This window comes from Pipistrellus kuhlii, unplaced genomic scaffold (genome assembly GCF_014108245.1).
Source record: "Pipistrellus kuhlii isolate mPipKuh1 unplaced genomic scaffold, mPipKuh1.p scaffold_m20_p_6, whole genome shotgun sequence".
Taxonomy (NCBI): Eukaryota; Metazoa; Chordata; class Mammalia; order Chiroptera; family Vespertilionidae; genus Pipistrellus; species Pipistrellus kuhlii.
The window spans coordinates 33,386,433-33,408,859 of NW_023425562.1; the positions used below are offsets into that span (position 1 = coordinate 33,386,433).

Below are 22,427 nucleotides of genomic sequence, written 5' to 3' on the forward strand. Positions count from 1 at the left end.
ATACTATATCTCTAACCAAGATATGTCTGAATTTCCAAGCTTCACTTTTTCTAGTGTTTATTCTGTACTCAAATAGTATTTATATGTATTTCATGTTAGAGCCTTTGAGCTGAAAGGGACCTTGGAAATGATCCAGTCTAAAAACCTTTCATTTTACAGTAAGAATACTTGGGTCTAGAGATGTTAGAGGCCTGTCCTAAATCAAAAAGATAACTAATAACAGAGTCAAATTCTACTGATCACCAGACTGGCTTTGTTCACATGAACACATTTCATTTCCACCAGGACAAATGAATGAGAAATAAGATGACACCGAAGCAAATCCCTCCCATCTATGTTACTACAAAGGACACACATTAAGGCAAAAATCAAACCGACCAAACAGTGGAACGACTGGTCGCTATGAAGTGCACTGACCACTAGGGGGCAGACGCTCAATGCAGGAGCTGTCCCACTTGGTGGTCACTGCGCTCTCACAGAGGGAGCGCCACTCAGCCAGAAGCTGGGCTCACAGCTGGCGAGTGCAGGAGTGGTGGTGGGAGCCTCTCCCGCCTCCACTGCAGGCAGGCGGTAGGAGTAGTCAATATTTTAAAAAGTGATGGATTAGCAGAAGAAAATGGCTAAAATGTGTTACATTTGTACATGGCAGGAAGGCAAGGCCCACTTGCCTTCCTGCCTTTGAGAGAGGGCACGGGCCAGGCTGAGGGGACCTCCCCACCGACCCCCCTCCTCTCTCTCCAGGGCACAAATTTCATCCACTGGGCCTCTAGTAAATGATAAAAATCTTTTTAATGTAGTCCTGTAGTCTGAAATGTCCCGGTGTAGTACACCGGAAGCCTAACAGGAAAACAATCATGGACTATTTGGAGTTGGAACAGAATAACGGGTCATCTTCCCAGGTCATAATGAGAACATTTTGGCTTACCCACTGACTTTCTCAAGTCCCCAAGCTGAGGCCAAGGGGGCACATTTTCTATAAGCTTATTGGCCATTTTTCTTGGCCCTTGCCCTTTCACGGATCTTAAGAAGGGGGTCTAGAAACAGTCCTGAGGCTGGTGGCCTTGTAGTAGGTGAAGGGGAAGCAGAGTTTGGTACCCCAAAATATGCCTTTGAGGATATTGGCTATTTTAAGCTGTGTGTGTGTGTGTGTGTGTCTGTGTGTGTGTTTTTGTTTGTTGTTTGTTTGTTTTTTAAAGAAAGACTCGGGAAGACCTTTGACCGTCCACGTAGCTGCCTAAAAGGAATTTAGATAGAGGGCCTGCTCCCGGAAGAGAGCTCTCATCATAGACAACTTTATGTAATATGAAGTAGTGTATATTAGGCAGGGAGGAACCAGGGAGGAACAAGGCAAGGCCCATTTGCTCCAAGTTCTCTGTGTCCCATTGTTAAAGATGGCCCCGCAAACATTAACTTACCGAAAACGTGCTCTTCTCTCTCCATGGGACTTGCCTTCCTGCCTTTGAAATTGCAAACCACCACCATCCCTCAGCTCAAGGAGGCATATAAGCCTGAACTGCCCAATTTGTCATCAGGTCTCATGTTCTAATGGGACTCCTGCATGTATAAATGTAACACATTTTAGCCATTTTCTTCTGCTAATCCATCTCAGATCCACTTGATTTTTAGTCCAGCCAGAAAAACTTATAGAAAGGTGGAAGGAAATTTTATTTTTCCACTGCCACATGGACTCGAGGAAAACTTTCAGACTGATACTCTGAATTGTGAAACATTACATGGAACTAAATGCTGGCTTTTGGGACAAACAGGGAAAGCAGCTCTCAATCAAGCACCTCCTTCAAAAAGTTTGTTTAAAAACAAAAGAAATAGAAACACTGACAAGACAGATAAGCTTTTTAAGACCTACAGGGTTTTTCTTTACCCACCCACCCCCTCCAAAAAACAACAACAACAAAACAAAAAACACTTTTCATGCAGATCTCAAACATCATTACAGCTCAGAGAATGGAGACATAGCACCTGGCATCCAGTACAAAACCATTAGACTTGTTATGGAATCCTAACATTTTAGTGGGCGTGCTTAACAGCAACGGCTACTCTGCCAAACCAGGTTTATTCTTTGTCAAGTGTAGAAGAGAACATGAAGTGACTCAGATGACCAAGCCATAGACGCCAATATCCTCAAAAAGCAAGCTCCCTCTCCTGCCATACGCGAAGTGGGCTTTCAGAGCATGGGTATCATCTATGGATGGCTATCCTAAGGGAATGGTCCATGAATTTCACTCTCTCCGCTCTGCGTTTAGGTGCCTCTCCCCTTTGTTAATCCCTTTTCCATTTATTCAGTCTTTCATTGAGTATTAATTGCTAGAAGCTGTGCTTACAAAGATAAAGACATGGCACTTCTCTTAAGAAGCTCCTAGTCTACTGTGATGATTTCCAAGTGTAGTGAGCACGAAAGTCAGCTGAGGAAGAGTTCCCAGCTTCTCCCTGAAAGATCCTAATTTGGGTCTCTGAGGCAAACGCCCAATAGTCTTCACTTTCTGAAGACACCCATGGGTGATTCTGACATAAACGGCCCCCAGACTCTGCTGTTCAACCCACTGGTCCGGAGGGACAGCGAGCATTTCCCCTGTTCATTGGGATCTAACCAGCCTTCAGGGACAAGTCTAAACGGAGCTTTCCCAGCTGCCTTCGTTAGGAGTTATTGCCTTCTTTCCTTCCCTAGCACTTTCAATGTATCTCGCTCATGCCATCTTTATTGTGCATCCTCTCTGAAATGCCTTGTCTTACCTCCCAGACTCTTGGATGGAGAACCATCTGACTCATTGTGTGGGCTGCATTTCCACTCTGTTAGATAGCAATGGTTCATGCACAAAAGTTTTAAATTTTTGTGAAATCCAGTGTCTCTATTTTTTCTCCTGTTGACTGTGTTTTTGGTGTCATATTTAAATAAATAAATAAATAAATAAATTAAATATATATATATATATATATAAAATTGAGCCGGGACCGGTTTGGCTCAGTGGATAGAGCGTCGGCCTGGGAACTGAAAGGTCCCGGGTTCGATTCCGGTCAAGGGCATGTACCTTGGTTGCAGGTGCATCCCCAGTAGGGGGTGTGCAAGAGGCAGCTGATCGATGATTCTCTCTCATCGATGTTTCTAACTCTCTATCCCTCTCTCTTCCTCTCTGTGAAAAATCAATAAAATATATTAAAAATAAATTTTAAAAAATTGAGTTTTTACAGAAAGGAAGAGAGAGGGATAGAGAGTTAGAAACATGGTTCAGCTTTCTCTTACACACCCCCTACTGGGGATGTATGTGCCCGCAACCAAGGTACATGCCCTTGACCGGAATCGAACCCAGGACCTTTCAGTCCGCAGGCCGACGCTCTATCCATTGAGCCAAACCAGTTTTGGCTTGCTGCCATATTTTTGGGTGGAAAACACGGCTCCTCTTTAGGATTAGGATTGAGGAAAAGGGAGGAGGGGAGGTCAATTGGGCTTTTCCACCAGTAAAAAGGTAGTCCTTAGCACAAGGTTGGGGTGAGTATTAAATGAGACGATATTACCCCAGGTTTAAAAAAGTAGTGCGAATGCAGAGCATGGTTCTGCTGCGGGAGGTAGGGAGGCTTGAGTATGACCTGGAGGCCCTGTAGCCCATCTCCACTGACGAATTCAAGGCATCTTCATAGATTGGACCATGCAATTGTCTTCTTTGCCTTTCCCTTGTCTCCCGAAGCCCCAGCTCAGTCCTCAACTCCTCCCAGAGCTCTTGACTAGAGATATCTTCGTTAGTTGATGGGCTGCATGTAACCACAACCTTCAGCCCTGTCTACTCCACAGAGGGCTCAGAAGAGGTGCCAGGTTGTTACCTTTGGGACTCAGTGGCATTAAGTACCTTCACATGATTGCACAACCATCACCACTATCCTGCACTCTCTTCATCTTGAAGATTTGAACATCTGTACCTATTTTGTCTATCCAATTATCCAGCAGTATTGCTGGATGATACAGTAATCCTATGTTTAATTTTTTTCTTGAGAAACCACCATACTGTTTTCCACAGTGGTTGTATCATTTTACACTTCTACCCGCAATGCTCATTTCTTCATATCTTCGCCAGCACTTATTTTCTGTGGTTTTTAATTTTTACTAATAGTCATTCTAGTAGGTGTAAAGTGGTATTTCATTATAGTTTTTTTAAAAGCATAACCTTCGTTATTATTGATTAAGAAATCAGTTTTATTCCCCTTGATTTTCAGAGAGAGTGAGTGGAAGGAAAGGGGACAGACAGAGAAGCATTGATGTGAGAAAGACATTGATTGGTTGCCTCCCACACAGCCCTGACCAAGGTTGGGGATCCAGCCTGCAAGCAAGGTATGTGTCCTTGACTGGATTCAAACTCAGAACTCCTCAGTCCTCTGGCCAACGCTCTATCCACTGAGCCAAACTGGCTAGGGCTCATTATAGTTTTGATTTGCATTTCTCGAATGACTAGTGATGTTGAGCATTTTTTTATACTTATTGCCCATTTGTGTATCTTCTTTGGAGAAATGTCTATTTGAGTCTCTGCCCATGTTTAAATTGAGCTGTTTATTTCGTTGTTGAGTTATAGGAGTTCTTTATATAGTCTACATATTAACTCCTTATCAGATATATGGTTTGCAAATATCTTCTGTAGGGTTCTGAGAATATTTGCAAGCCCCATTCTGTGGGTTGCCTTTTCACTCTGTTGATAGTATCCATTCATTCATTCACAAAAGTTTTTAATTTTGATGAAATCCCATTGGTATCTATTTTTTTTTCTTTTGTTGGCTATGTTTTTGTGTCATGTGTATAATTTATAATTTTTCAATTATTTTTTTTTCTATTCAAATACTGAAGCCAAAATTCTCTCCACTTTTCAAAGAAACTGATGGACTTACTCCATCCTCATATTGGTTAATAAGCTCTGGTCTGAGGATCCATATACTGGGCTCCCTCGGGGACTCTGCAAGGCAAGGCAGGGATCTTAGGGAGAGCTGGAGCAAGTCTCCTAGGAACCTTGGCAGAGTGTGGGGGGGGGGGAGGGGAAGGCGGCAGCGGCGGCTGTGGATTCATCTATCGATCGCTAAAGTGAAAAGAAAAAAAAAAAAGTGCCAGTTTTTGTATTTTTCTTTGCCAGTCGTGTACAAGTTTTCCCCTCATGTCCAAAAGAGAGAGCTTCTGGAATGGACAGTCTGTGAAATATTTTAGAAGGTATTCATTTCTGGGCACTGCCTTTTACTAGAGCAAAGGGTTTCCTGTTTAGAAATGAATCAATGGGTTGGTCACACCGCGTTACCAGGTCCTTAGGAGAGGAAATCTGTAAAACTGAAGCCAGAATTGCAGTGCTTTTGGTGAGGTGACTGGTACCGGGTAACTCACTGGTTTCAGAGTTGTTGAAGGAAGTTGCTCTGCACCTCCCTCCTCACAGCTCCACTCACCGCTTCGTTCATGTTTTAAAAGCAAATAAAGCAATGGGTCTGCACGGGGGGGCTTTCTACAAAGAAAGATAACAGGATGAGCCACGATGAAAGGCAACAGGGTCGCCCGCCCGGTCGGAGTAGGGATGACTTCTCCAACAATCAAGGGGAGTGTGGTGCGTTTGTTGGTCTCTGTCTCTGCCTCTGCCTCTGCCCTAGCCTTGGAAGCTTCAAGAGCTGTAATTCCGCTCCGAGTTCTGCAGGGCCCGCGTTCCGAGGTGCCCTCGGACGTAGGGACGGACGGCCCTGCCCGGGTGACAGCGGGCACGCTCCCCCGCCGCTGTCCTGCTTCATTCCATGCCAACAAGCGGCCTGGAACTTTGAACCCGGAGGACCTCTCCCCCCCCCCCCTTCCCCGCCCCGGTGTCACCCTCCCTGCTCCCGAGCCGTTTGGGAACCACCGCATCCTGCCACCCACGTGCCGCCGCTGCTCCCCAGCCCTCTCCGCGCCCTGGAGAGACTTGGGGCCCAGAAATAAGCCAAGAAGCATCGCCTTCCACGCGCGCCGAGGGGGGACCCTAGACGGCCCCGGAGACACGGTCCCGGGAGAGAGAACCGGGAGAGGAGGGCGCGGGGAGGGAGAGAGGGGCTGGGCAGGAGCGGAGGCGGCGCGGGGGCGGGGCGGGCGGGCGGGCGGGGGGCGCGGGCCGGCGGCGGGGGAGGCGGGGCGGGCGCGGCGCCTCCGCCCGGGGTGAGGGCGCGCGGCGGCCCGGGCTCAGAGTGCCGGGCGGGAGCGGGGAGCGGGAGCGCGGACGGCGGGCGGGCAGCGCGGACGGCGGGGCTGCCATGGGCGCGCAGTGACCGCTGCGCAGCGCGATCTTCCTCGGCCGCGCGGAGCTCCCGGGCCGGCGGTGCGCGTCCTCCGCCACCATGAAAGGTAGGGCCCGGCGGGGCGGGCTCCGGGTCGCGCTGGAAGGGGTGATGGTGCGCCCCTGCACGAACTTTTTTCTCGGGGTCCGGGGGGTGGAGGGAAGACTGGGAGCGGAGCGGGCGACGGGTCCGTGCGTGCACCCTGGGGGCGCTTGGACCTCCAGGCGGGGGCTGCTTGGAAAGCGTACAAGTTATTCCCGGTCCCATCGCGTCTCTTCGAATTAGTCTGAAGCCCTAACGTCGCTGTTTATGGATTCCAGTTCCCAACTTTTTTAATTGGAAAAAGATGCCGCCGAGGAGTGCGGGAGGCATCCTCATCCTTCGCTCCGCGGCGCTCCCCGCGGCCCCGGGCTCCGCTGTGCTCCCCGGGGCCGCGGCCCCTCCAGCCCAGAAGCCGGTGGGTGGGTGTGCGCCGGGCCCGGTGTTTTCTCCGGGTCGCAGGGGTGTTCTCGGGGCGCCCCCCCCCCCCCCACACACACATCTGGCAGTGATTAGGTGCCCGCGGAGTTGAGCTGGCTCGGGAAGCGCGTTTGGCATCTTCCTCCACCACCAGCCCCGCCGCCTGGAAAATCACTGCCCGCAGTCACGCCGCGCCCCTTCCCGGTGCCCGCCGGTGGGGGTGCTGTGCGCGCCCCACGTGTGTGCAGGGGTGACACACACCGTCCCGTCCCCCGTCCCCTGGGCGGGGTCCGGAGCAGGCAGGTTCAGGGGACGTCGGATGGGGTGGACCTTTCAACAGGATCCCCAGGGGGGAAGAAGGGCTTTGCCCAGCGCCCTTCAGAGCAGCAGGAACAAGAGTTGCCAGCAGAGCTCCGGTGTGTGCAGTGAGAGACACAGTGTCCGCGGGGGCATCCAGGGGAGCCCCTTGGGGCTGGGCCGGCGCGGTGTGTCCACGGGACTCGAGTTCCTGGTCTTGTGCTCGGATAACGCGTGTCCGTCCCCGCTGTGGGCTGGGCGGGGGCGAGGGGGTCCGGGGCCAAGTGCCATCGGCTGCCGCGACCACCAGGCGGTGCGAGCGCTGTCCGGGGGAGGTGCCCCGGGAGCCCACACGCCCCCAAAGTCACTCTTGGCTCCAAGTTTCTCTCGGAAAGGCAGAGGCTGCTTAACACCGCGGAGCGGGGTGTCCTGCCAGTTACCTCTGCTTCCGAGGCGGCCCGTCCCCAAACCGGGGGACCCCGGGAAGGGATGGGGGTGGGGGAAGGTGAAGGGGGCGTGAACACCAGGTAAAGAGGACCCCCTGGAGGTGGAGAGAAACAGAAGGCGATGGTCCAACCTGATGCTAGAGCATGTCGTGTTTTTCCTCTCCCCATCTCAGTCTCCCTTCTCCCGTCCACAGTCTAGGAAACACACAGTCTCCTTAGCTAGCCCGGGTGCAAGGACCCTTCCAGAGAGGAAGGAGTACACACACGGCTGAGATTACTCTGGGGCTCCGTTACCCTCACTTTAGCCAGAAGTGAGTCTATTCTTTGCTGGTCACTGAAGCCACTCGTTTCTGAATTCTTGGAAAGATACAGCAGCCACTCACTCCCTCTGCTCCCAGGGGGACTCTTGTACCCTGAATCCTGAAGACTGTGTTTCTGACTGGGTGATGACTGTCTGCACGCTGGGCACTTTTCATTTGTAATGTCAAGTCTGTAACAGAAAACACCTAGACATTCTGAACATGTTTCTGTGACAGTTACACCCCCTTCGGGATCAGCTTGCAGACCTCCCCGGAGCAGGCTCTTGCTGCGCTTACCCCCTGGGGTCTGGGCACGGCTGCAGCGGGGGAGGGGGAGTCAGGGGCTGAGGAATCCCTGGTTAGACTGGCCACTTTGAAACCCTCTTTAAAAATGGAGTGTTATGTAAGGGTTTTGCTTACCAACGGTTGCCATATAGTTTTCATTCACTTGTCTATTTGTTGAGGTGGGGAGTAGAGGGGACAGTAATGGTGTGTGTGTGTGTGTGTGTGTGTGTGTGTGTGTGTGTGTGTGTGTGTTTTAGTACCTACTAAGTGTATGATACCCTCTATAAGCACTCTATCAGTCAGTCCTCTCAGCGACCCTATGAGGTAGGTATTTTAACCTCACATTTTAGATGTGGAAACGGAGTCCGGAAGAAGTAAGAACTGGCGTTGAGAAGGATGGTTGTGGGCAGCTAGAGACAACCTTTGCCAGTTTCCCTGTGTTGCTTGGGAAGATGTAGGGCACCAGATAGGCCAGGCGAGAATCTCAGGTAACTAAACAGCCAAGTAACCCCACGTTGGTGCGGCGGCCAGGAAGGGGCGGAGCCAAGAAATTGGACACAAGCCTTCTGCGGCCAAGCACACAGCGCCTTTCTAGCTACAAGGGAAAGCCGCCTTGGCCAAGTGGAACTATGTTGACAGTTTGCCATAGGTAAACAGCCCCAAATTTTTCCTTGGTTTTGTGATTAATGTCGCATGGGGATTAACTCATTATGCTTCAGAAAGGCAGTGTTTCCTTCCACGTTGATTTCCCTAAGTGACAGGTGTCAATCACAAGCCTTGTAAATTCTTAAAATTAAAAGCATTACGTGAAAACATTCTTTAGCCAAATAGAAAATTAGTGGACACCTTAGGAATTATGAAAGTTTATTTCCAAAGCAAAAATTTGACTCTTGTGTGCACCAGATGCTTTTTTAAGGTACTCATTTGACTTTATAATTCTGATGTTTAGACCTTAGACATGGCCTCTGTAGTAACCCAGGCTTCTGGAATGTAATTCCCCATCTGCTAGCTTCTGGAATGTAATTCCCCATCTGCTATGAGTCACAGCGCCACCTATCCATAGCATTCAGCAAATCTCTGTTCTCTTTCCTCCGTCCCTGGAGTCACAAGTACCAAAATAATGACATCATTATATATTTTCCAGAAGAAAATTACTTACCCCATTGCTGCAATACTTGAAGTCTTCCAAGCTGATTAAAACATGTAGTTGGTTTTAATTTGCTTCCAATTTTATTTTCAATTAGCTGTACTGTACCATAAATCTCATAGTTTTGGATAAATATTCACTTTTTTTAAAGAAGGAATCTGACTCCTCTGGAGTTAGGTGTGTCATTACCAAATTACATTTTTGGTTCTAAAAGCTGGGAATGCTGGTGAGTTTCAGTGCAGCAGCACTTGTTGCCTAAGAGACGGCTGAAAACAACCACCAGCACATGGGACCAGAGAAGTCCAAAACACTGTCATAATTTAGCACAGGGAGGAGGTTGGAGCCATCAAAACACAGTGTTCCGCTGCTTATTTTTGTGCTTTTTGTACAAAAATCTCTGAGATACTATTTGGCAATAATACTTTTAAAATGCACTAGTAAGCAGTAGACTTCTACTTCCTGTTGTGTTTTGGGACTCCTCGCTTTTCTAGTGTCTCTTAAAAATTTTTTTTTTTTAATTTCCGTTTACATTCAGTATTATTCGTTATTAGTTTCAGATGTACAGCATACAGATTAGCTAATCATATACTTTACAAAGTGACCTTCCCCCCTCCCCCAATATTTCCAATACCTACTTGGCACCGTGTATAGTTATTACAGTACTAGAGGCCCAGTGCACGAATTCATGCATGGGTGGAGTTCCGCCGGCCAGGCCAAAATTGGGGCAGATTTGGGTCAGGCCTGTTGGGAGGAGACAGCGGGAGGTTGGCCTGCCCTGATTGGGGCCTGATCAGGGCCAGGCTGGCTGGGGAGAGGGGCCACAGGTGATTGGCCGGCAAGTCCCACCCCCAATTGGGGTAGAGGGGCCGATTGGGGGTCAGCCGCTGGTGGAGGGGCCATGGGAGGTTGGCCAGCCAGCCCCATCCCCTATTGGTGTGTGTGGGGGTGATTGAGGGCACAGCTTGCTGGGGGGAGGGGCCATGGGCCCATCAGAGTAGTGGGGGTAGGGCCAGCTGGCCCCGCCCCCAAATGGGGTTGGTGTGGCTGATCAGGGGCCAGGGGCCTGGGGTAGGGGTCATGGGTGGTCGGCTGATCAGAGTGGGGAGGCCAATCAGGGTCAGAGCTGGCTAGGGGAAGGGGCTGTGGGCAGTTGGCCGACTGGCACTGCCCCTGATCAGGGGGTGGAGGGGAAATCCTGGGTGGGGCCAGACATGGGGGAGGGGCTTCAGGAGGTTGGCGGGCAGCCCCCACCCCCTATTGGGGAAGGGAGGGGGGATCAGGGGTGGGGTTGGCTGGCGAGGAGAGACCTCGGGAGGTTGGCTGGCCACAGTGGGTCATTCCAGTTGTTACAGTATTCCAGTCGCTGGCTCTTTATATATAAATAGATTATTAACTGTACTCTCTATGCTGTACTTTACATCCCCATGACTGTTCTCTAACTACCGATTTGTAATGCTGAACCCCTTTATCTGTTCACCCAGTTCCCCACCCTTCCTCCTTCCGCAGTGCCTCTTTAAGATTTCCTAACCTTAATTGGGCTAAGAAACAAGTGTGTAAGGCTGACTGCGTTTAACACGGGAAGACGCATGCTTTCTGAAGGGAAAGGAAAACACAGCGAGGCCTTCCCCCTTCACTGATTGGGAACTGGGCTGCCCTTCCTCTGGAAGGCACATTTACAATTACAACCTAATTATACTTTTGACTTTCCATTAGTTTGGGGGATGCTTGACATTCTTCAGCTGAGGTTTAATTACTGCAAAGTACAGATTCTTTTCTGCGGTCTCCTGTGCAGTTTCTCAGGATGTTCCCATGCCCCCTGCTCACCGTGTGGCTCATCCACCCAAAAGGGTGTGGCAGGGGAAAGCTGGCAGGTGATCGCTCCCAAGCCATATCATAACTAGGTCTCATTCTCTGATTAATGCTTATTCTCATTAAAACACTATTTCAAAAACAGGTGATGCAACGACTGCCCAAGCCAGTCAAATGGCCCCTGAAGTATTCGTTTTCAAATGACAAAACTGACATTTAAGTTTTATGATAGAAAAGATATGTTTTGCCTTGAGTCATCCCAACATGGGGGGGGGGGGCAAGTCCCTGACACTCAGGGCTTCCCGTGGTGGGAAGAAGGGGAGGCTCCGGAAGAGGAAGCCCAGAGTGGCAGCAGAGCCCGCCTTCCTGCTGGTGGTTCATGGCGAGGACGCTTTGGAGCTTAGGCGGTTGAATCAGAGTGAAAAGTCAGACAGTGTGGGGACTGGGGACAGCATTCTAGGTTTTTGAAGTAATCATCCCATGAAGAGTGGCTGTGCCCATTGTTACCCCCCACTGTGCGGTAGGCTCCACCAAGCTGGTCCTGCCCTTTCCATCTTAAAAAAACAAATTCTCACTAGAGAATATATTTATTGATGAGAGAGAGAGAGCGAGAGCGAGAGCGAGCGAGCGAGCGAGAGAGAGAGAGAGAGAGAAACATTGATCAGTTGCCTCTCATACATGTCATGTCCCAATCTGGGACTGAACCCACAATCTAGGTATGTGCCTTGACCAGGATTTGAACATGCAACCCTTTTTGATGCGTAGAACAACGCTCCAACCAGCTGAGCCACCCGGCTGGGGTTGCCCTTTCCATCTTTTGCTAGCCTGCCCCTCCGAAGGCACAGCCTCTCTCAACGTCTGGAGTTCCTGCCTGTGGCTTTGAGGCAGGGAACAGGGACAAGGTTGATCTATACAGTGGTTTGTGCTTACAAACAACTTTTAGGTATGACTGATGGGCCACTTAATATCTGCACTTGTTATTTTTTTCCTTTAATAATAGCTAACATTATTGAGTACTTGCCATGACAGGCTGTATTATTTCCTCTGTTGTACAGATAGGAAAACTTGGGCTCCGCGAGGCTGAGTGACCTGTTTCAGGGCACCTAACTAGTTAGTAGGGAAATTGGTATTCAAACTCGGACAGTCTGAGTCCAGAATCCACAGGTTACACCTCTAGCCTAGTCTCCCTCTGAGCCACACCCTAAGAGTTCACTTGACCAGCACACAGTGAAGTATCTGCTGTGTGCCACATTCTGCTAGGTACTGAGTGAGCAAGATGGAGAAGCTCCTCCTGTCCGGATGCAGATCTATAAGAACCTGACATCCGAGGTCTGTAGAAATGGATGTGCTCTTCAGCCAGCCACCAGGGGAGACTCTGTAGTGGGGAGCTCTTGAAAAGATAAAGCAGATTCCAGAGTTGCTGCTGGACATAGCATTCATCTCCTGGAAGGTTATGGTTATGGCTGATTGGATGAATGTGGATGGCCACTGAAGCCATCAGCTCTAACAACAGCCCCTGATTCTTGCTGACAGGTTTACAGTGAGATAGGAAACATTGTCAGAAGTGCCATTTTTAAGAACAGACTGTAACCACCAGTAGGTTATCAGTAAGATAGAATAATCCTATATAATAAAAGGCTAATATTGCAAATAGACCAAACAGCAGAATGATGGGTTGCTATGACACACACTGACCACCAGGGGACAGATGATCAACACAGAAGCTGCCCCTGGTGGTCAGTGAGCTTCCGCAGGGGGAGCACCACTCAGCGAGACATTGGCTCACAGCTGGTGAGTGCAGTGGTGGCGGGAGCCTCTCTTGCTTCTGCAGCAGTGCTAAGGAAGTCCAACTGACGGCCAGGGGAGCAGGACTAAACCATCAGTTGGACATTCCCCTAGGAATCCTGGACTGCGAGAGGGCACAGGCTGGACTAAAGGATCCTCCTCTCCCCTGAGTATATGAATTTTGTGCACTGGGCCTATAGTATAGTGTAGTATAGTATAATAAATATAATAAATATAATAAATATAATAAATATAATAAATATAATAAATATAATAAATATAATATAATATAATTAATATATAAACATCTTAAAGAGTAGGAAGGTTTAGGCACTCTTCATAGGAAGTGCTATCTTTATTGCTATCAACAGTTTCTAAGACAACAACCATTCAAACCTTTAGGGAGGTAACTTTTCATCAGCAGTTATTTGATTTCTTTAAGAGAATGATATTTGAAGAGCCCAAACCAACATAGTACCTTGAAAAGGTCTTGCCAGTTGCTTAAGGGACCTTTGTAATTATATAGCAGTGAAAGCCAATGTAAGCATAAACTAGTAATCCCAAATTAAGATTCCAAAGATATGCTAAGAGTTCTTTTAACCCATGCATTTACTATAATTATTCAATCTACACTCTTAAAAACATATGGGAGATTTAATAAATTTATTGTACTTGGATATAATAAATATGTCTCCCTGTGTTTCCTGAATGGTTTGGGAGTATAACTTAGTATCACATGAAGTCATATTCAGTAGCCTAAGTTGGACTTTTGACATTCTGCATGAAAAACTAATTTGTTGTTGGTTCTGTGGAAGTAGCCAAACTTCTTTGGGCCTCAGTGACTTCCTTGTGACATAAAAATGTTAGGAAACTAGTTGATATTTATATAACAGTTTATTATTCAAAGATAAATGTCCAACTTTATAGTTGAAAATATTACTTTAAAATATAACCATTTCATAAAATGCACTTATATGTACAGATTCCAGGAGTTGAATCTGATTGTTTTAGTGTGATGGCAGAGAGTGTGGGCCTGAATCCAGAGGGTCTGGTGACCACAGGCAAGTTACTTAACCAGTGGGACCCCCAGAGTCCTCATATGTCAAATGGGAGAATAATGGCACCTACCAGATAGACCTTTTTGAGGATTAAATAGGTTAGTGTAGATCAATTGTTTAGAATGGTATCTAGCTCTTAATGGGAACTCAAGGCATTTCAGTTGTAGTAAAACTGTTATTATCACCTGCTGCTTCCTTAAGGCAGTAATATAATTGCCAATTATGAACCATTTATGGTAAGTTTACCATGAAAACAAAAGCTCAGCTTTGAAATGAAAGTAATTTTCACATGACAAATGTGCTCAAACTGACCTCAGGGACAGGAAGAGCTGTGCGCTCAACAGAGAACAGTGTCACTTTGGTCCATTTCCAGCTGCCATCACTAGTGTTATTGTCATTTCTTCTAATATAGTAAAAGATCAGCCCTACCATTTGTTACTCTAATGAAACGGTACAATTTGATATTCTAATGAAACGGTACAATTTTCTCATTTGTTATGATTTATATAATATATATAATATATATAATATATATATATAATATATATATTAAAAAAAACCTAAGCGACAAATGAAAGACCAGTCGCTATGATGTGCACTGACCACCAGGGGGCAGATGCTCAACACCGGAGCTTCCCCCTGCTGGTCAGTGCGCTCCTGTGGCTTCTCCTCCCTGGCCACCTGGCCCTGAATGCCGGATCCAGGCCTGCCAACCAACCTCCCACAGTCCCGCCATTCCCAACCCCCTCATGCATGAATCCATGCACCAGGCCTCTAGCAGTGTTATAACATTGATAAATATATGTAAATACATTTAATATAGCTAGGAGCATTAATTTTCCAGGAGCACTAATATTCAGGTGCCTACTAATAATGACATAATATTTTTATAGATTTGTATCTCAAATCCAGTGTCTACTTTTATCCAGTTAGGATATGACATCAAGGAATTAAAACAAGACAAATTTGTCTCTAGATAAGTGTTAGGACAGATTTATGTATGTTTTCTCAACCACTGAGCAACATGTCTATTTCGTTGGTACCGTGCATTTCCCATTAACCTGTCACATTTCTATTTTATGTATCATTTATAATTGGGCCACCAGGCCCTAACAAGCTTTCATTTATTCTTTATCTAGGATGTTATTTAAACGTCTCCAAATGTTTATTATGTGTATAGCCTCTGAAGGAACTTGCAGGCTGGTAGGCAAGGTAAGATTTATGCATAAACAACTGGAATCTATCATAAAAGTCAAATGTCTACTTGAGATTTAACCAAACGTAGCTAGAGGAACCAGGAAGAGAGGGCAACCTGCCTGAAGACAGGGTTCTTTTCATTTGGAGGGGAGATTTAAGCTGATTCATGGGCTTGAATTATATTTCATAGTTCAGGCTACATTACTCTAATAGTAACGTAATAGTCATTAAAGAGGCAGGTGGTACATCAGAGCCACACTGAAACTGTCAAGTATGACATTTCAGCGTGGGAAATGAGAGAAAATCCAACTCAAAGTTTTCTCAAATGTTGTCTGCTAAGCTCTATTTTGTTCCATCATTTGTAATTAATTACAGTATATTGCTTTGGCATATTTGTTTGGATAAACTAAATGTAAAGTTAAGTGATTTCAAAACAAAACAGATGTATACCAGTAAGTTTTGTGTGTGTGTGGGGGGGGGGGGGGGTTTGTGTGTGTGTGTGTGTTTTTTTAAACAAAGGCCATTTTTTTTTTTTTTTTTTTGTGCCTCCAGAGAAATGGATGGCATTAGTTTTTCTTGCCAAATGACCCATGAACCTTCAAGGGCCCTTATAAAACTTGAGGTGAGTGTTTAAGTCCTCATCCTGACTCTCTTGTTATTACCCTGACCAGCATGATTGGATGTGAAGGTCCTTCACTGAAGAAACGGAGGTCCATTACTTTCCCTGTAGTTAATGGATGATGGATGTAGGGGTCAAGGTTTTGAGTGTCATATTTGTTTCTTTTTAAGTGTTGAAATTGGCTGCTGGGGGAATTTGGTTTAGTCCCCACTACCAATTTGGAGTAAAAGTAACAAACAATCCTCCTCAGTTTTGATGAAGTATAACTGAAGGAAAAAGATACTACATCTCTTTGTCCTAAAAATAAATAAATAAATAAATAAATAAATAAATAAATAAATCTGCTAGTTTTACAAGCATCACAATTATAAATTGTGCCATAACATGGAGTCATTTTATGTCTTTACTAAAGGCCTGGTGCTCAAAATTTGTGCACTCGGAGGAGGGGTGTCCCTCAGCCCAGACTGCACCCTCTTCCAGTCTGGAGCCCTCAGGGGATGTCCGACATAAGTCAGACATCCTTAGCACTGCTGCGGAGGCGGGAGAAGCTCCCACCACCACTGCTATACTAGCCAGCCATGAGCCTGGCTTCTGGCTGAGCGGTGCTCCCCTGTGGGAGCATACTGATCACCAGGGGACAGCCCCTTCATTGAGCATCTGCCCCTTGGTGGTCAGTGTGTGTCATAGTGACCGGTCGTTGTGCTGTTTGGTTGATTTGCATAACTCATCTTTTATTATATAGGATAATTTTTACTAAAAAAAAAAAAAAAAAATCCACCCAAAAAGTAATCCCATTGCAAAACATGAAACTCAGAAAGTAGTTGAGTAATCAAAATAAGTCCCTTGGAATATTTGAAATAATCTACAAGTATTTAAATGGTTACAGATTCCTTTATCCACTTAAGACAGGGTAGGAGGAAGCTGTTGAATGGGAGACAGGCCCTATAAAAAAATATCCTGAACCTCAGATATTTTATAACATGCACTGACAGAATACATCTATAGCCCAGAGATGCCACTGGGATAGCATGAGGTTTTATATTTATAAAGCTGTACAACCCGGACTGGTATTATCAGTACTGCTCTTAGGGTTAAATCAAGTTTAAAGTATGTCTGTCTTCAGTTTTTGCAGCCCCAAGTATATCGAGGTAAATTTTCTTCAATATCACATAAGCATTCCGGTGTCAGTTAGCTACAGCCCAAATTGAACCCACCCCACATATTTCTCTCCCTGCTATTGCTCTCCCCCAAATGTTAATCTCAGACTGGAGCTTTGTGTCTTTTGAAAAAGTAGTCCCTACGCAAACCTAAAGCTATTCTATATTTCACAAACATTCAAGACCTGGGATATCTATTTTGGACTTTAAAGCACAGCAGCTGCTATCGCTACCTCTGCCACCTTATTAAAAAAACAACACCCGCCCCCCTCATATTTATTGTCAGGTGCTTCTGTTTACCAGTTCACTTTTCCATCCCAACAACGTGTGGTGGGAATTATTAGTCCCACCTTATAGGAGACTGAGAGGCAGATGTGAGCTTATGTTGTCAGTACAAAGTACATCCATTCTTCAAACCCAGGTCTTTCCATTCCAAAGCCCAAGCTTTTAGCATCACATCAGCATCTGGCCTTAGGAGAGAAGTCCTCCAAAATAGCATAGCAGCATCTGAAGTGATAGCTGAAATATGTAGCAATCCCGTGACACACTGTGGAGGCCACAGCTCCCAGACAACCACCTGAAAGCGGGTCAATGGGACACTGGCCCGTGGAGCATGGCTGTAGCCTCGGGGATCCAGATTGCACTGAGCATTTGGCCCTGGGGATGCAGGGGCCCCTTCTCCCCTCCTCACCAGGAGGCTTTCCACAATAGGTAGTGGTGGTGGGGACCGAGGGGGGGCAGCTTGCAGGAACGCTCATAGCAGAGTGTGTCCGCGGGCTGGATGGAAGCAGTTATATATTCTGACAGTGGACGGGATTGTACTGTTTTGTTAGGACAGTGATGACTAGATAAGAACTGGAGCTGCATCAAGGTAGAAACAGTAGAGAAGCTGACGGACATGCTCACATGAATGGCAGCCCTGAGCTCAGCTTGGAAGAGTGGTCTGCAGTCAGTCCAGCCTCGGCCCAGGGTCCTTCACCTTGGCTTCTGCAACGTCTGAACATGTTCTGTTCAATTCGGCATATTTGTCAGAACTGGCTTTGTGCCTGGTACTTAAGGCCAGAGGTCCTGACTTTCTCCTCTGTTGCCTCAGGCTGAATTCCTTTTCTGCTCAGCAGCACGTGTTGGGCCTGGGCGCTCTCCTTTGCCTACCTGACTTTTATCTTCCATTCATATTCCTGGCTTTGTTGGTTTGCTTTACTTTATATTGTATCACAGTTAGAGATGTGGTGTGCATAGTTTAAAGAGTCCAATAATATCACAGATTTTCTATGAAAAACAGTAGTTTTCTGCCAGGCCCTCCATCATTTCATCGTCCACCGTTCCCCGGAGACAACGTCTTGAGAACATTTTTGGCATTTGTGTTTTTTTTTACATTTACTCCCCCCCCCCCCCCCGCCCCGTTATCTACTGATGCCTAATAAACCATCCCCAACCCTGTGGCTTAAAACAACAGCTGATTATTTTTTCATGATTTTGCCACTCGGGTCAGGCTCAGTAGGATGGCTGACCTCTGCCTCACTCCTGTGGAGGGAGCATCAGCAGGGTGACAGAATGGCTGAGGGCTCCCTGCTCTTCATCTCCTCCTTTTAACAGTCCCTCATCCTCCAGGGATCCTCTCTCTCCACGTGGCCTCTAGCCAAGCAGGGTAGTCAGACCATTCATATGACCGCTGCCTGCCAAGGGGGTGAAAACAAGCTGGAAGGCCGCTAAGGTGTAGGCGCCAAGGTCACCACCACTCTGGCACATTCTATCAGCCAAAGCAGGTCTCAGGCCCTTCCAGATTGAAAAGGCGTGGAAGTGAACTTCCCGATAGAGGGATGGAAATAATTGTCGGTAGCCCTTTTTGCAGACATTCTCCCAGGACCCATATCATGACCCATAAGTGATGTGCTTCTGGTACGCTTTCTTATTGTTATTTTAGTTTTAGGCACTTCCCTTTAGAGCAGATGAGAATTTCTCCATCTAATGGAAACCTGTTGCTCTCCATCGTCCCAATATAATTATGTCCCAATTTTGATTGGCTCAACATTCAGTGTTTGCCTTATTACAATGATGTAAATGCTATTCTCCGCAGACTTGTATTTCTTTCTTGTGTAACTTTGTTTCCCTGGCACTAATAATCCTCTTATTTTGTTTGTTTAGTAAATAAATATGTATGTATATATATCATCATTCATCCCAAATTGCTTTCCTAAATTGCTGTGCAGTGTGTTCAAACACATTGGGTATTCTCCCATCTTCATCTTCTTGAAGAAATTTTTTTTCTGGAACCTTATAACCTGCTCAGAATTAGGGTTAAGGTTAGGGTAGGGCATATACATGCACAAACACACACCTTTCTAGTTTTGTTCCTATTTTAATGGAATGCATTCTCCAACAACTTTCTGGAAACAGTGTGCATGCGAGGTACATTTTTGGAGACTCTGTAAGTCTGAAAAGTTTTTTTCTGTTATTTGTTCATTTAATTAAGATATTTCTATGTTGGAAATAATTTAGCCTTGGCATTTTGAAGACACTGATTTATTTTCTTTTAGCTCCAGTTTGCTGTAGAGAAGTGTGAAACCATTCTTTTTGTTTATTTATTTTTTAGTCTGTGGTAATCTTTCAGAATTTTATGGTATAAACCATTGTTTTTTAGCTTTCTCTGTTGCTAGTAAAGGGTTTAGTTTCTTGGGTCTGTGTGGTCATTACCACCACTGCGTGGAGAGACCCACAGGCTAGGTTTTAGTTTTGGACTGGCTACTCACAAGCTGTAAGACCTTGGGTCAAATTATGCAACTTCTCTGAGCCTCAGTTTTCTCATCTGTAAAACAGAGAAACACAATGAATGAGAAGTACCTGGTCTTCAGGAATTGTTGACTAAACATTCATTCTCTTATCTCCCCCAAACATGATGGACATGCAAAAAGAGAAAGAGTTCATCTCTGTCCATCAAGAATTCATCAGTTAGTGGGAGAGATAGAATAACTCTAACCTGCTTAATTTTCTATAGCTACTGAGTGCCTGTAATGTCCCACTAATGCACTAGTTGCTGAGGGTTACAATGTGATAAGTTTCCTATTTTCAAATGGCTTTCCATCTGGTGGAGTAAAAAACAGAGTTGAAATATAAGGCAGACAGTTCGCTGCTGTCACACTGTAGAAAGGAAGTATGAGGGAAGGAGAGCTGATGTCTAACCGTAGAGATGTTGCACAGCTTGGCCCACAATAAAATAAAAATCACATTTTGAAATAGGTAAGCCATAGCTCATAGGTACTAAAGTGAAAATGCTGAAGTACATCTGTGGAAGCCAAGGAAGTGCCAGCTTGTAGATATAACTCAAATCACACACATTTCATTATTTAGTATGTAGGGCTTACCTCCTTCCTGCAGACAAACTATCAGAGCAGGGATCAAGATCTGAGCATTCCACAACTTAGAGGCCTTAAATCTTAGCCCAGTCCTTGCTCATGTAGGAGTTACGTGGCATAGGTTGTGTCAGAGACAGATTTTGAAAAGTGGCAAGTTGCTAAAATGACTGCATATTCTCTAGGGAAAATATTCTTATTTGAATATATCACCTTTGCAGGCCCGCAATTCTATAAAGACAACCTGAGACACATGCAGCTTAGGTCTACACAGGTTGAGGAAAAGATCTGGAGAACAGAAAATAACATTGCACAGAATATTAGGCTGTTTGTCTTCTTCAGACCTGTCAGCCATTGTGACCCCTATTATTGCCTTTTGCCTTTTGCACTGAGTGGCCAGATTACTATGATCTTTGAATGCATAACAATCTGGCCATTTAGTGTATATCCTATCTAATAAAAGGCTGATATGCAAATTGTCCCCTCAACCAGGAGTTCAACCAGCAGGCAGGCCAGCCAACCCCCGAGGTCCCCTCCCCCTAGCCAGGCTGGCCAGACCCCACCCATGCACGAATTCATGCACCAGGCCTCTAATATTCAGAGATCATAATACTCCGGCTACTCAGTGTAAAATGCCCAGACATCAGGAATGCCTGACCTCGAATTCTCCCTCCTGTGGCTCTTGGAGCCTGATGAGGGTTCTCCACACATCACAAGCGCCATCAGCTCTTGCCTCTCCCTCCTTCTCAATCCCCTAAATGCCCGACTCCATCACCAGCCTGACCTGGCTGTTTATCACCTGAACAGCTGGGAGAATTTGGCAGCAAGGATCTCGGGGACACCTATACCGATGAACTTTTATACCAAGTGTTACCTGCCCAACTCTACCGCTTTTAAGGATATTGAAAGCATGGAGTAAAACAAACAAGTTTTTATTTTTTTTAATCTTTCTCAGCACTTCTCAGAGTTTCTAATATTTCAAAATCCATTATGAATTTCTAAAAAAAAAAAAAAAATGGATATAATGTGCATGTTTCCCAATTCTCTTCTTCACTCCTAAGAAAAATATTAAGAAAAACTGATTTAAGGCACTTCTCCATGAGACCTTCCCAATAACCCCCGTTAGACATTATTTGTTGTACTTTACTTGTAGCCCTTATGTCTTCATGTAATTTTCTATCTAATTTTAGAGTTGGATGAGATAGAAATCTGTATTCTTTTAGTGGCTGCCATGAGAATTCCTAATTCTTTTGGGATGAGGATTAAGACAAGAAACAGAAAATCCCACTCTCGTTCTCTTAGGGGGTCCTCTGCAAAGCCTTTGTTTTCTTGAGCCCCCTAATGAGTTTGGGCATGTTCATTTGGAAGGCAGAGCAGGAATGCTTTAATAGCAAAAGTATGAGACATTTGAAGTTCCCAGGGAAACTTCAGGAAGGAGAGAGGAGTCAGTCAGACTAAAGGCTGCATGGGAAAAGGATCAGAGAGGAAAAAGAAAACAAACAAACAAACAAACGAATGGTGGGCCTGTGGAAAAAAAGCTTTGGAGGAGAACAGAAACGTCCAATGGGAAATTCCCTGCTATTTTTATTGGGGATGCAGCACAAACTGCTCTTTTGTTTCCCCTGTGAGATCTTCGGCGGTGCCTCTTTGGCCCACACGGTTTGCGTGTGCGGAGGTTCCTTTGCAGACTTGGCACCGCGGCGGAGGGGAAGCGGACGTGTGGGTGGCATCGTCTTTCCCTTATGTTCCTGTCTCATCCACTCCCCTAGGCTGTAAGCATTTGTGGAATGAATGAAGGAGTGAATGAGTAAATGCATGACTTTCTAAGCAGAAGCAGCAGATAAGGATTTCTCTTTAACTGAGACTAGACCCAGCTGCTCAGCCATTAATAGGATGGAATTACTCAGTAAAGTAGGGGATTACTATGTATGTGTAGAACTAACCAATTACTGGGTCAGTGAGAAAGGTGCTGCTCTCTTGGTTGTAAGCATGCTCTTCCCTGTGGAAAGAACTAAAGTTTTAATCTTGAACATCAGAAGACTGCTTTAATTATGAACACCTGGCCTTCCAAATTCCAACATCTCACCCCAGCTCTCTGATAAGGAAGCAAAGGTAAAATTCAAAGATATCACACTTCTCCATTCTTTGTTAGAAGTTAATTGCTCTCTTACATGTGTTTTCATAGCACTTTATAGCAAACCAGTGTTCTGAGGTTCACCACATTGTATTACAGATCTCATACAGCT

General features: G+C 46.0%; 1 protein-coding gene across 2 annotated transcripts in view; it reads left to right on the forward strand.

Annotated features, from left to right (window-relative positions):
- The first annotated feature begins 6,154 nt into the window (after window positions 1-6,154).
- COLEC12 (collectin subfamily member 12) overlaps window positions 6,155-22,427 on the forward strand; it is a 162,791-nt gene continuing 146,518 nt past the window's right edge. The window contains exon 1 of one of the 2 annotated variants that reach the window (XM_036418476.2): window positions 6,155-6,340. In XM_036418476.2, the coding sequence (XP_036274369.1) occupies window positions 6,334-6,340 (7 nt within the window). In that variant the 5' untranslated portion in view covers window positions 6,155-6,333. Of the gene's footprint in view, window positions 6,341-7,036; window positions 7,149-22,427 lie in introns of those variants that run through there. The other variant, XM_045574142.1, reaches the window with a different exon arrangement.